This window comes from Stegostoma tigrinum, chromosome 22 (assembly GCF_030684315.1).
Source record: "Stegostoma tigrinum isolate sSteTig4 chromosome 22, sSteTig4.hap1, whole genome shotgun sequence".
Taxonomy (NCBI): Eukaryota; Metazoa; Chordata; class Chondrichthyes; order Orectolobiformes; family Stegostomatidae; genus Stegostoma; species Stegostoma tigrinum.
Genome location: NC_081375.1, coordinates 21,739,493 through 21,753,835, shown reverse-complemented (window position 1 = coordinate 21,753,835; position 14,343 = coordinate 21,739,493). Strand labels below are relative to the sequence as shown.

At 43.5% G+C, this 14,343-nt stretch overlaps 1 protein-coding gene across 7 annotated transcripts in view; it reads right to left on the bottom strand.

Moving 5' to 3' along the window:
* Nucleotides 1–14,343, bottom strand: part of wipi1 (WD repeat domain, phosphoinositide interacting 1) — a 103,994-nt gene that overhangs the window by 58,749 nt on the left and 30,902 nt on the right. For all 7 annotated transcript variants that reach the window (XR_007249851.1, XM_048554860.2, XM_048554856.2 and 4 more), the window contains exon 2: nt 5,005–5,087. Coding sequence is in view for 5 of the 7 variants with exons in the window: in XM_048554856.2 (XP_048410813.1) it covers nt 5,005–5,087 (83 nt within the window). In the remaining 2 variants the exon portion in view is untranslated. The remainder of the gene's footprint in view (nt 1–5,004; nt 5,088–14,343) is intronic.

Here is a 14,343-nt window from a genome sequence, read left to right as displayed (position 1 = left end):
CAAAACCAGCCCAGCCTGTCTCTGCCTCCCTAACCTGTTCTTCCTCTCACCCATCCCTTCCTCCCACCTCAAGCCGCACGTCCATCTCCTACCTACCAACCTCATCCCACCTCCTTGACCTGTCTGTCTTCCCCGGACTGACCTATCCCCTCCCTACCTCCCCACCTATCCTCTCCTCTCCATCTATCTTCTTTTCTCTCCATCTTTGGTCTGCCTCCCCCCTCTCCCTATTTATTCCAGAACCCTCTCCCCATCCGCCTCTCTGATGAAGGGTCTAGGCCCGAAACGTCAGCTTTTGTGCTCCTGAGATGCTGCTTGGCCTGCTGTGTTCATCCAGCTTCACACTTTATTATCTTGGATTCTCCAGCATCTGCAGTTCTCATTATTTCTGTTACAATTATCTAAGATGAGGATAAGTTGTTTCAAGGAGATCTGAGAGAAAGATCTTTTTCACCCAGAGGGTGGCAGAAATATAGAACAAGCTGCCTGAGAGTGCTGGCGGCAAAGACTGTCACAACATTCAGGAAGCAACTGAATGAGCACTTAAAATGCATGGGCGTAGTGGATTATGGACCAAGAAGAAGTAAATATATTACCTCATCACCTCAGGGGACCTCCCACCCACAGCCTCCAACCTCATTGTTCCCCAACCCCGCACGGCCCGTTTCTATCTCCTTCCCAAAATCCACAAACCTGCCTGCCCTGGTCGACCCATCGTCTCAGCCTGCTCCTGCCCCACCGAACTCATCTCCACCTATCTGGACTCCATTTTCTCCCCTTTGGTCCAGGAACTCCCCACCTACGTCCGTGACACCACCCACGCCCTCCACCTCCTCCAGGACTTCCAATTCCCTGGCCCCCAACACCTCATATTCACCATGGACGTCCAGTCCCTGTACACCTGCATTCCGCATGGAGATGGCCTCAAGGCCCTCCGCTTCTTCCTGTCCCGCAGGCCCAACCAGGCCCCCTCCACCGACACACTCATCCGCCTAGCTGAACTCGTCCTCACACTCAACAACTTCTCTTTTGACTCCTCCCACTTCCTACAGACTAAGGGGGTAGCCATGGGCACCCGCATGGGCCCCAGCTATGCCTGCCTCTTTGTAGGTTACGTGGAACAGTCCCTCTTCCGCACCTACACAGGCCTCAAACCCCACCTCTTCCTCCGGTACATTGATGACTGTATCGGCGCCGCCTCTTGCTCCCCAGAGGAACTCGAACAGTTCATCCACTTCACCAACACCTTCCACCCCAACCTTCAGTTCACCTGGGCCATCTCCAGCACATCCCTCACCTTCCTGGACCTCTCAGTCTCCATCTCAGGCAACCAGCTTGTAACTGATGTCCATTTCAAGCCCACCGACTCCCACAGCTACCTAGAATACACCTCCTCCCACCCACCCTCCTGCAAAAATTCCATCCCCTATTCCCAATTCCTCCGCCTCCGCCGCATCTGCTCCCACGATAAGACATTCCACTCCCGCACATCCCAGATGTCCAAGTTCTTTAAGGACCGCAACTTTACCCCCACGGTGATCGAGAACGCCCTTGACCGCGTCTCCCGCATTTCCCGCGACACATCCCTCACACCCCGCCCCCGTCACAACCGCCCCAAGAGGATCCCCCTCGTTCTCACACACCACCCTACCAACCTCCGGATACAACGCATTATCCTCCGACACTTCCGCCATTTACAATCCAACCCCACCACCCAAGACATTTTTCCATCCCCTCCCCTGTCTGCTTTCCGGAGAGACCACTCTCTCCGTGACTCCCTTGTTCGCTCCACACTGCCCTCCAACCCCACCACACCCGGCACCTTCCCCTGCAACCGCAGGAAATGCTACACTTGTCCCCACACCTCCTCCCTCACCCCCATCCCAGGCCCGAAGATGACATTCCACATTAAGCAGAGGTTCACCTGCACATCTGCCAATGTGGTATACTGCATCCACTGTACCCGGTGCGGCTTCCTCTACATTGGGGAAACCAAGCGGAGGCTTGGGGACCGCTTTGCAGAACACCTCCGCTCAGTTCGCAACAAACAACTGCACCTCCCAGTCGCAAACCATTTCCACTCCCCCTCCCATTCTCTTGATGACATGTCCATCATGGGCCTCCTGCACTGCCACAATGATGCCACCCGAAGGTTGCAGGAACAGCAACTCATATTCCGCCTGGGAACCCTGCAGCCATATGGTATCAATGTGGACTTCACCAGTTTCAAAATCTCCCCTTCCCCTACTGCATCCCTAAACCAGCCCAGTTCATCCCCTCCCCCCACTGCACCACACAACCAGCCCAGCTCTTCCCCCCCACCCACTGCATCCCAAAACCAGTCCAACCTGTCTCTGCCTCCCTAACCGGTTCTTCCTCTCACCCATCCCTTCCTCCCACCCCAAGCCGCACCCCCAGCTACCTACTAACCTCATCCCACCTCCTTGACCTGTCCGTCTTCCCCGGACTGACCTATCCCCTCCCTACCTCCCCACCTACACTCTCTCCACCTATCTTGTTTACTCTCCATCTTCGGTCCGCCTCCCCCTCTCTCCCTATTTATTCCAGTTCCCTCCCACCATCCCCGTCTCTGATGAAGGGTCTAGGCCCGAAACGTCAGCTTTTGTGCTCCTGAGATGCTGCTTGGCCTGCTGTGTTCATCCAGCCTCACATTTTATTATCTTGCTATCTCCAGCATCTGCAGTTCCCATTATCTCTGAATATATTAGTGTAGTTTGGCATTTGTTGGTTGAAATATATATGGTGAGCCGAAGACCATGTTTCTATGCTGTATGACTATGATCCTATTTGGTAACATCTCTCCCAATAACCATTCTAACGTTCTGAATCAAAATCTGAAAGTCAGTAAATGCAGTGAGCTTCCTGCGTGCTCACATTTTCTTCAGTATGTGTTCCAACCTGCGCTCAAACCCATTTACAAGTTGAAAACTTTCCCCACAGAGCAAGGTTTTGATGGCCTACAATGTCATCAGGCTAAGGGAACTGGGTTTATTTACACTATCAGCTGCGTGCAGCTTAACCTCACTCATACTGTGTAAAAATGCTGTTTAGTTGAGCCACGTCTCACTGAGAACAGGAGAGATAAACGGGACTCTTTATCTCTCAGCAAAAAAAGCCAGAGTTTGCAGGTTAAATTTTGTCAGCATTTCAATACTTTTCTGCTTTCATTTTCAATAGCTCCATAAAACACTCCTGTCATTTCCCTTTTTTATTCTAACCTCAAAAAACAGCAACTTTGGAATTTAGATGTTCGGTGTATAAATACTAAGTTAAGTTCAGCTCCAAGCTTTTGCAACAGCAAATATTGTCCTGTACTTTTCAACACTGCTCAGGATTATTTGATTTTAATGCATTTTCTTCATCTGTCTGGTGAAGGAGCTAGCTGGGACGGCACGGTGGCTCACAGTGCCAGTGACCTGGGATCGGTTCTGCCCTCAGGCAACTGTGCAGATTTTGCACATTCCTACCATGTCTACATGAGTTTCCTTTGGTCATCTGGTTTCCTTCCACAGTCCAAAGATGTACAGATTAGATGGACTGGCCATGCTAAATTGCAGGGCAAGAGATAATGGGAACTGCAGATGCTGGAGAATCCAAGATAATAAAGTGTGGAGCTGGATGAACACAGCAGGCCAAGCAGCATCTCAGGAGCACAAAAGCTGACGTTTCGGGCCTAGACCCTTCATCAGAGAGGGGGATGGGGAGAGGGTTCTGAAATAAATAGGGAGAGAGGAGAAGATAGGTGGAGAGGAGAGTATAGGTGGGGAGGTGGGGAGGGGATAGGTCAGTCCGGGGAGGACGGACAGGTCAAGGAGGTGAGATGAGGTCGGTAGGTGGGAAATGGAGGTGCGGCTTGAGGTGGGAGGAGGGGATAGGTGAGAGGAAGAACAGCTTAGGGAGGTGGGGACGAGCTCGGCTGGTTTTGTGATGCAGTGGGGGAAGGCGGCAAACTGGGCTGGTTTTGGGATGCAGTGGGGGAGGGGGAGATTTACCACGTCAAGCTGCACCTCCATTTCCCACCTACCAACCTCATCCCGCCTCCTTGATCAGTCTGTCCTCCCTGGACTGACCTATCCCCTCCCCATCTCCCCACCTATACTCTCCTCTCCACCTATCTTCTCCTCTATCCATCTTCAGTCCGCTTCCCCCTCTCTCCCTATTCATTTCAGAATCCTCTCCCCATCCCCCGCTCTGATGAAGGGTCTAGGCCCAAAATGTCAGCTTTTGTGCTCTTGAGATGCTGCTTGGCTTGCTGTGTTAATTCAGCTGCACACTTTGTTATTTAAATTGCAAGGTAGTTAGATTAGCCACGGGAGATTAAGGGTTACAGGGATAGTTTTGGTGAGTAGGTAGGTCTGGGTGGGATGCTCCTTGGAGGGTCAGTGTAGACTCAATGGGCCAAATGGCTTGCTTCCACACTGCAGGGATTCTATGATGACTAGGGGCTTGGGGAGGATCAAACGTTCCTGTCAAATGAGATGTTGGCTAGTATTAAAATACTGAGGTTGCCGGTGCAAAATTTTTACAAGAGTGCTGCTGATCTTTTAATATTTGCAATTCAATGTATTTTAGAAGCTGAATGGTAAAGTGTGTGTTGTACACGTGGGCATCTTTCAGATTGCTTCATCCGATCTGCTTTTGTGGTTCTGAAAACAGAAACAGTTCCATTCCATTGGTCATGACCACAATGAAATGCACTAAGTAAATTAAAACACAATGCTCTCTCCTTCATTCTGGTTAACAGGCACTTTGCTGTTTTTCTGGCTTTCATTGTACAATATATTTACATTCCTGTAGAAACAATTTTTTTTAACCTGTTTGTCACCTGAATCTGAATATGCATAAAATGCTGCTGTGCCACAAATGTATCTAAAATTGCTATTTTATGTACTATAAAGATTTGACATTTACAGGAGATTCCTCAAAAGCAGCAATAGTATTTCATTGTCAAAGGTTCAAAATTTTAAAAGAACTGTGACTCACTGCATTTGTAGATTTCCTCCAACCTGTCCACCGACGTCAATGAGAAAAGCTTATAACCAGAGTTAGTACCAACTGCCAGAGATCTGCAGAACAAACAACAAAATAAGAATCAATATAATCCATAACTTGAGCCTGACATCTCATTTTCTGTCCTGACTTCATTACTGAACGGAAATATTGACTTTTCCATTGTTACCTTCAAAAAAAGGCCAAGCATTCTTTCTGGCCAAGAATGCAGGTAACAAGTGGGGAGATCCTCATTCACCTTCCTTATAGCATTTTAGCGACAGAGTGGGAGCTTACACTCTTATATCACCTGGTATTGATATTCTTGTGTAAACCATATCTGGTGCTAATACTCTTCATGATCAATGATGAATCAGTAACACTCTCAAAGTCAACATTAATGCATATTTGACAATGATACAACTTGTATCAGGTTTCTTACAGATCCAGTACTGGTACTCTTCATACCATGGTTGATACAGATTTAATTAAAGAATCCCTACAGTGAGGAAGCAGACCATTCGGCCCATCAAGTCCACATTGACCCTTTGAACAGCTTTCCACCCAGATCCACCCCCTACCCTGTCTCTGTAACCCTGCATTTCCCATGGCCAATCCACCTGACCTTTACATCTTTGGACTGTCAGTGGAAACCCATGCAGACAAAGGGACAAAGTGCAAATTCCACCCAGACAGTTGTCTGAGGGTGGAATCAAATTGGATCTCTGACGCTGTGAGGCAGCAGTAAACATTCAGCCATCATACCACCCCAGATATTGCCACAGATTATTGTTGTTATAGATCTAATATTGGTATAACGTGACATTTTTAAAACAAAAATGTCTTGGATTTGCTTGATGTTCTCTGCATCTAGGCATTCCATTCTGGACAATGGAATGAATTTTACATAACAACCAGAGTGTTTACAACAGCAAATGCCTTTCTAACTCTAAATAAAAAACTGAAAGAACTGCTTATGGTGGAAATCAGAAACCAAAACAGAAATTGCTGGAAAAACTCAGCAAGTTTGCTGAGTCCAGCAGGTCACTAGACCTGAAGCATTAACTCTGATCTCTCTCCACAGATGCTGCCAAACCTGCTGAGTCTTTTCCAGCAATTTCTGCCTTTCTGACTCTTCTGTTCTCCCTTGAACAGTTATTGTATAGTGAGGGATGCAATTGGTGAAACACCCAACCTTATAATAAATTAAATGCATTAACTTGCACTGCACTTCTGAGTCATTAAAGATGATTCTTCAACTACATGCCATTGGGAATATGTGGTCAGGAGTTTACGCAAATTGAAGCATTTTGGCTAGTTTCAGCCACAAGTTCAAAAGCAATATGGAATGTAGCAAAGCTATGAATGAAAATTCAGATGTGACATCTGAAATGTCCTGTCTTTGAATGCTGAGGCAGAATATGCGAATTGATCCTTGTGGCTTTGCACAAGAGAGTCACGAACATATATAGTTATGAGGTGAAGAATGATTAGCAGGTGTGGGATGTAATGAAAAAGACTGACATGAAAGTAAGGAAAAATGTGACGAGAAGAAGGTGTTGCATGAAAAAAATGAAAGCAGCTACTAGTTATTAATATATCATTTTCAAGGATGTCACGGGAGGATTTCTCGTCATCATGCAAAATTTCCTTCAACTAAGCATTATAAAAGCAAAGGCACTGCTTTCAGGGTTTGCCACAAACTCCATCCCTCTTTTGTGCCTGGGATTGAACAAAACCAATCACATCCTTGGCATCCTGACTGACATCCAGACATAAGTTTCAGACCAGACAGTCACATCATCACCAAAACTGTTTGCTTTCAGCTCTGTACCATCACCTGTCTCTGCCCTTACCTTGGCTTGTGTATTGCTGAAATCCTCATCCATGCATTTGTTATGGATAGACTAGACTATTGCAATTCATTCCTGACTAGCTTTCTGTCTTGCTTACTCCCAAAATTGAACTTATCCAAAGTGCTGCTGCCCACATCCTACCTTGCACGGATTTATAGTAGCGGTGTCAAGTAAATCTTCAATCTTAAAATGCTCATCCCTGTTTACAAATCCTTTCCAAAGCTCTTCCATTTGTCAAGTCCCAAAATTCTGTAATTCTGCTTGTTCTTAAATTTATCCACTCCACCTTGGTCATGCCTTCAACTGCCTAGGTTTCAGGCTGTTTCTCTCCCTAAGCCTCCCCACTCCTTTAAGATATTCCTTAAAATCTGTATTGATGACCCATTTTACCTTTCATAAAATCAATTTGTGTTTGCTAATGCTCCACTGAATTATTTCAGGATAAGTTATTACTTTGGAAGTCTTATGTAAATATAGGGTCTGGCTACAATGGGTAACGATGAAAAGAAAGAGATGCTAAAGCTTTTGACTTACATGCATCAGGACAAATGCAAGAATGTAAAATTTCAAATAATCACAACAATTTATACTTTACGAGAAATAGTTGCTGGTTGGCAAGCAAATTTGATTGAGCAAGGCACTGCCAATGAAAAAGCAACAAGTAATCATCTGCTCTACCAGCTTCCAGGCCATTCACAAAATGTGCAAGGCTTGAACATATTCCTTTTGTTTGCAGAAAATGGGTCCTTGCATGTATATCTCTTATAGGAAGTGTAAATGAAAAAGTTACACGCTCAAGTGATCACCTTAAATTGTTTCTTATAGGGAGAATGAAGCACTCAGGGTTATACTGCCAGTGTGGGCTAATCATGGAATCATATACACCAATAAATGCTTTGTTTTGTGCTTTGAAAGCAGAGGCTGGTTTGATTATAGATGATCATTGTCCTGTAGAATGGCTTTGATATGTCCTATTTGAGTGACAGAGTGACACATTGATTAACACTGCTGCCTCACAGCACCAGGGACTCAGCTTTGATTCCAATCTTGGGTGATCGTGTGAAGTTTGCACATTGTCCCTGTGCCTGTGTGGGTTTCCAGCAGGTATTCCAGTTTTCTCCCAAAGTCTAATGATGCGCACGTTAAATGGTTGGCCTTGCTAAATTGTCCTGTAGTGTCCAGGGGCAGGTAGGCTAGGTAGATTAGCCATGGTAAACGCAGGGTTATGGGGAAATGGTAGGGGATGGGTCTGGATGGGATGCTCTTCGGTGGAATGGCTTCTTCCACACTGTAGGGATTCTAAGATCCTGGGAATTGTTGATTATCAACATCCTGGTGGTCACCATTGAGAAGAAAAGGAACTGGACCAATGATATGAATACTACAGGTGCAAAGGTGGACTAGAGGATAAAAGCCGTGTGGAGATTAGCTCACCCACTGTTGCCCTAAAGTTTGAAACCATCTACGAAGCACAAGTTGGGAATGTGCTATGCCTGGACGTGTGCAGCTTCAGTGATTCAAGAAGCTTTACATCATTGAGGGCACTGCAAACCATATGAGTGGTACCCCATCCACCAGTTTCAACATTCATTCTCTTCACCACCTACACAGAATGACAGTGATGTGTACCATCTACAAATACACTGTGGTAACTCAGTCAGGCTCCTTTGAAAGTATCTTCCAAATCCACGACCACTTCCATCTAGAAGGACCCTTGCAGCAAATACATATCATCACTTGCAAGTTCTCCTCCAAGTCATATACTTTCCTAATGTGGAGCTACAGTGATGTTCCTTTACTCTCACTAGGTCAAAACCTTAGAAGTCCCATCTTATCAGTACTCTGGATATATCTAGCCCTCAAGGACTGCAGCAGTTCAAGAAGGCAACCTACCTTCTAAAAGGTAATTAGGGATTGGCAATAAGTGCTGGCTTAGCCAGCAATGCTCACATACGAAGTTATAATAACATAGATTATGCTAGGAATATTTGGGCAGTGGTTGTTAAGCGGGAGGTCAATTTAACAACTAAATATTACAATTGTCCACAAGCTGCGTCACAGAAGATCCATTTGAACATTGAAATAACCTCTATTCATGCTGGCATTGCCAAATTTAATACAGATGCAGAATCTGCAATAAAATTATAGCTTAGTCAAAACTACATACATGTATCACCTATCATTATGGAGTCTGTGTTACTATTATGCAGTTGAACATGTCAGTGTGGTTGCTAAGGCATCCAAATATTTTGATTAAAGATAAACTCTTATTATACATTTACAGCAAAATAACTGTAATCACATGCCATAAACTCATCTGGTTCTGGCTTAAAGAAAACTGCTATTTTCCAGACAGGCTAGTCAGTGTGCACAATAAAAAACTGAACTAAGCTAGCCCCTTGTGGTTTTTAGTAACGGCAGAAAATGTTTGAAACCAATAATAAACGCTGACAACAACTGTCTGGTTTGGGATGTTCTTCACCATGAGTGAAAGAAAGAAATCTGAGAGCTAATTTGTTACATCGCCAGATTCTAAATACCTATTAACTTTAATAATACGGCTTTACCACATACTTGGGAGCCTGGATCCTGCCAAAAATTATGGTCAAATAATTACTTAAGTAGTAACAGTAACTGTTATTCAGTAAGGGAACATAGTCACTAGTTTGCACAGTGTTATGATCACAGCTGATGAAATTACTGGGCAAGTCAGATCCCAGACTGAAATGTGTCTTTAAAGTTTTTTTTTGAAATTTATGAACCATAGTTACACAAGATTGCACAGGTTTTCTAACAACAGGACTGAAGTTTATGATTCAAAAGCCAAAATAAAATTACCAAGCTGTCAAAATACAGAAGGCAATTTAGAAAAATTTTAAAACACATTCAAAACAAAGTTATCAACCTGTTTCCCAATGCTATCTATTATAGAAACTCAAAGTCCTGAAGAATTACACACATCAATACATTAGGGATCTACTTAATGAATAGTTTTGTAGTGGGATAATTTGATGAGTCCTTTTCAAGTCTGCCAACATGAACACTTCCACAATTCAAAACTTAAACTTTCTCCATTCTAATAACAGGCAGATTTCTAAGCAACTGTCTCGAATTTGAAAGTTTCACAGACTAAACTTTTTTTTTACTGAGGTGACTGTATTTTCCCCTGGTCTGTTCTATACTCCTGTACAGACAGAAAATTAAATTTGTCTTTAACCTTAATTACATTACTTCCTAACTGCCCAAAAAAAATCAATCTCTGGTATTGAAACTGAAAACAAGCTAATGGTCTTCAATGTTTACCCACCCATCATAAACAAGTAGCATAACGAATTTTCCATTACCACCACAGGGGTCTACAAGGTACTGACTTTCTAAGTAATGCTAAATTAAATTACTGTTCCAGAAAGACTCACTGATCTGTTTATTTCTGTTCAATAAACCTTCATAGGGGTAACCAATGCCTGTGTGCCACTACTTTGTAATCCAAATCCAATAATTGTATTAATACATACTTTAAAATGTTTTTAGATTAGATTCCCTTCGGCCCAATAAGTCCACACTGCCCCTTGGAACATCCCACCCAGGCCCATCCCCCTATAACCCACACACCCCTGAACATTACGGGCAATTTAGCATGGCTGATCCACCTAGCCTGCACATCTTTGGACAGTGGGAGGAAACCGGAGCACCCAGAGGAAACCCATACAGACATGGGGAGAACGTGCAAACTCCGCACAGACATTTGCCCAAGGCTGGAATCGAACTCGGGTGTCTAGCGCTGTGAGGCTGCAGGGCTAACCACAGAGCCAGTGTGTCACCCAATAGCAGAATTTTATACATAAGAAATAAATAAATTACCAGGTAATCTGTTTATGATAGTGCTGGGACGTGAAGAGAGAAATGCTGGTCCGAGTCCTAAATAGTACAACAGAAAATATCAAATGTTTTGGAACATATAGATGGTGTCTTCCAAAAAGCCACATCGCTGACAATGTAACACTTCATCAGTACCACGTTGAAATGGTAGTCTGGATTGCATGCTCAATAAGCAATGCACAACTTTCAGAATCAGAGAGTATTATTAGCTGGCTAGTGTATTAGCTGATGTCTTCCTTCAGTGTTGCTAATTAGACAATATTATACATTTGTATTATTATGGCTTTAATTTCTGTTGAACTCCAAACTCAGTGCTGAACAACAATTGAGGAAACTATGTGACACCAATTTTTAGAAGACATGTAGTTGCTAGAAGTTGTTGGTAATTATTATTTTTGTCACTTTTAACAATAGTAAGTTGTTTGATTTTAGGTATTAAAAACTACAGATATTCTGAGAGCTAACCAGCGAATCTCAGAAAAAAAGTTCTAGTTATAAATTGACCAGGAAGACAGGGCTTGACATGGGTCTCAATTCTCTTTTTATGGGATATGAGACAGTTCTCAAAATACATGGTGGGTGAAATACGCCTGAAAACCCAAAGACACCCAGGATGGGCAGGGAGAGAGAAAGAACCTCCATTTGCAGGGGGGTGTGTAAAAAGAGACTCCAAATGGAAGAGAGGGGTATGGTGGGGGGGAAAAGGCTCCAAGATGATAAAGGGGGAAGAAGGAGGCTCAAAGGAGGAGTGTGGGGAAGAATATGGTGGTAAAGGTTGGTGAGGAGAGAGGGAGACGCCGTATGGCGTTGTGGCAGAGCTTATGCAGGTGTAGGATGGACACTACGAGGGGCAGGCAAATAAGGCAGGCTTAAGGGCTTAGAGAAGGAACCTGCAAGGGCACGGGGAAAGGGAGACTGCAAAGGAAATAGTTATAAACTTGACAAGAATGCCCAGCTAATTTGGAGATAGCAAAACTTGAAAACACAGAAGTAACAAATTCCTTGTACATTAATGTGAAAGCCTCAGCTCAATGCTGCATACATTCAGGAAATATAATGTGAGAGGAGATGGAGTGGTTTCATTTGGAATTAATAATGTCAATTGATAAAGTAAAATCTGAGATTGAGATACAGTAATAGCCTCGCTAAAATCTTCAAGCTTTGTGCCATGGAGCTTATTAGCCTTGATCCTTCCACTCTGTGGAAGCTGTGTTTAGAGCGATGGCTTTTTGTGTGTAGAAGCACGTGTCAGTTACTTTGAACAATAACTTTGTTGCTAACTTACGTCAGTTAATTTTGTCCATTTAAATACAGTGGTGTCTAAGAAAGTAATGTTTTCTTTTGTGTTGTGGCTTTAAGTTTCGTGGAAGGTTGACAATTATTGAGGATATCGAGAAACTCTTCTAACTCTGATTCTACAGGAGTTCAAATCCAGCAAAGTTAACACAGGTACAGAAGTTACTGTTTCTACGTGGCTGCATCACTTAATAAATACATTAGTGACAATGGAAAAAGGAGACATAGAAAACCAAAAAGTTACTTTTGAGAAAATCTCAGGCACAGCCCTCGAAAAAATGTTTCTACCTCGAGGTGGTGTTGTGTTAAGGCAGGCATTGTTGCCCATCCTAATTGCCTTTCCAAACTGATAGATTTCTAGGTCATTTCAGAGGGCAATTCAGAGACAACCACATTGTTATGACTCTGAAGTTACATGTAGGCCAGACCTGGCAAAAACAGTGGGTTTCCTTACTTAAAGCACAGTAGATGGGTTTTCATAACAATAGATGGTAGTTGTCAGTCCAACTGAGGTGAGCTTTCAATTCAAGATTTATTATTTGAAGTTTAATACCTCCAGTTACCCTGGTGATATGTGACCTTATGTTGCCAGGGAACTGTCTTTGGCCTATGGATTATGAATCCATTAACATTAGCAATGCAATGTTATCTTCCCCCAATTTTTTTTTAAGAAACTGCTCTTGTTGATTTTCATCAATCTGTGATCTGGGCAAAGAATAAAATAGAATTTTAAAAAAGATGCAGGACCAGACATAGGCCATTCAGTCAATTGCGTCAGTTCTGCTCTTCAGTGAGATCACGTCTAGTCTAATAATCCTCAGCTTCACTTTCCTGCCTTTTCCCCATGACCCTTGCTCGCCTTTGAATAAAACCCTATCTCAGCCTTGGATATACTTAAAGGCCCAACCTCATCAGTCCTCTGTGGTAAAGTATTTCATAGATTCACCAGCATCAGAAGAAATTTCACTTTATCTCTCTTAAATGAGCAACTTTTTTCTCTGAGATTGTGCCTTTTGGTCCTAGAGTCTCCCATTAGGGGAAACAACCTCTCAGCATCTACCCTGTCAAGCCCCCTATGAATCATATATGTTTCAACAGGGCTGCTGCTCATTCTTCAAATTCCAATGCATGACCATAAGACATAAGACATAGGAGCAGAAATTAGGCCATTCGCCCAATCAAGTCTTCTCTGCCATTCAATCATGGCTGATAAGTTCCTCAATCCTATTCTCCTACTTTCTCCCCGTAACCCTTGATCCCCTTGATAATCAAGAAACTATTTATCTCTGTCTTAAATATACTCAATGACCTGGCCTCCACAGCCTTCTGTGGCTGTGGCAGTGAATTCCATAGATTCACCATGCTCTGGCTGAAGAGGTGTCTCCTTATCTCCATTTTAAAAGGTCTTCCCTTTACTCTAAGGCTGCACCCTCAGATCCTAGACTCTCCGACTAATGGAATCATCTTCCCAAAATCCACTTTATCCAGGCCATTCAGTATTTTGAAAGTTTCAATTAGATTCCCCCCCATCCTTCTAAACTCCAGTGAGTATAGTCCCAGAGTCCTAAAACATTCCTCATATGTTAAGCAATAACATTTTAATATAATACTGAACTCAACATCAGATGCTTGAAATGGAACCACTTGCTGTTTCCTCCACACCCACTCTAAGTGGCATACATATGGCACATAGCTTGTGCTCAGTTAGCTTTCTTAAAGTCTCTATACCGTCTTCCTTCAAAAATCACCACATATCTCACTCTTCCCAAACTAACAGGCTGGATGCTTCTTGTCTGTTTTTCCAAGATGTACACAAGACTGACACCTCTTACACCATTTGAATCGGGAGGAGCAAGACTGCAGAATCAGTAGCAATGAAGAGTTACAATAAAGCCAGAAGTTGCATGACGCTAGGTTATAGTCTAACAGGTTTATTTGAAATCACAGGCTTTTGTAGCACTGCTTCTTCATCAGGTCACTTTACCTGACAAAGAATTAGTGCTCTGAAAGCTTGTGATTTCAAATGAATTTGTTAGACTACAATCTGGTGTTGTGTGACTTCTGACCTTGTCCACCCCAGTCCAACACCGGCACCTCCACATCATGGCAATAAAGCAGAAGAGCAACAAAACTATCAGAAAAGGTAGGTTAGCAGGGGGAGGATAAATGCTGCTGCGTACAACTGAAATGCATGCTCCTAGATTGCTACAGCATTCAGTAGGTTAAAATAATGCTTTCATTCGTAAACGGGGTCGAGGGAGTATGGAGGAGATGGATCATCTGGTATACCATCAAAATGTCC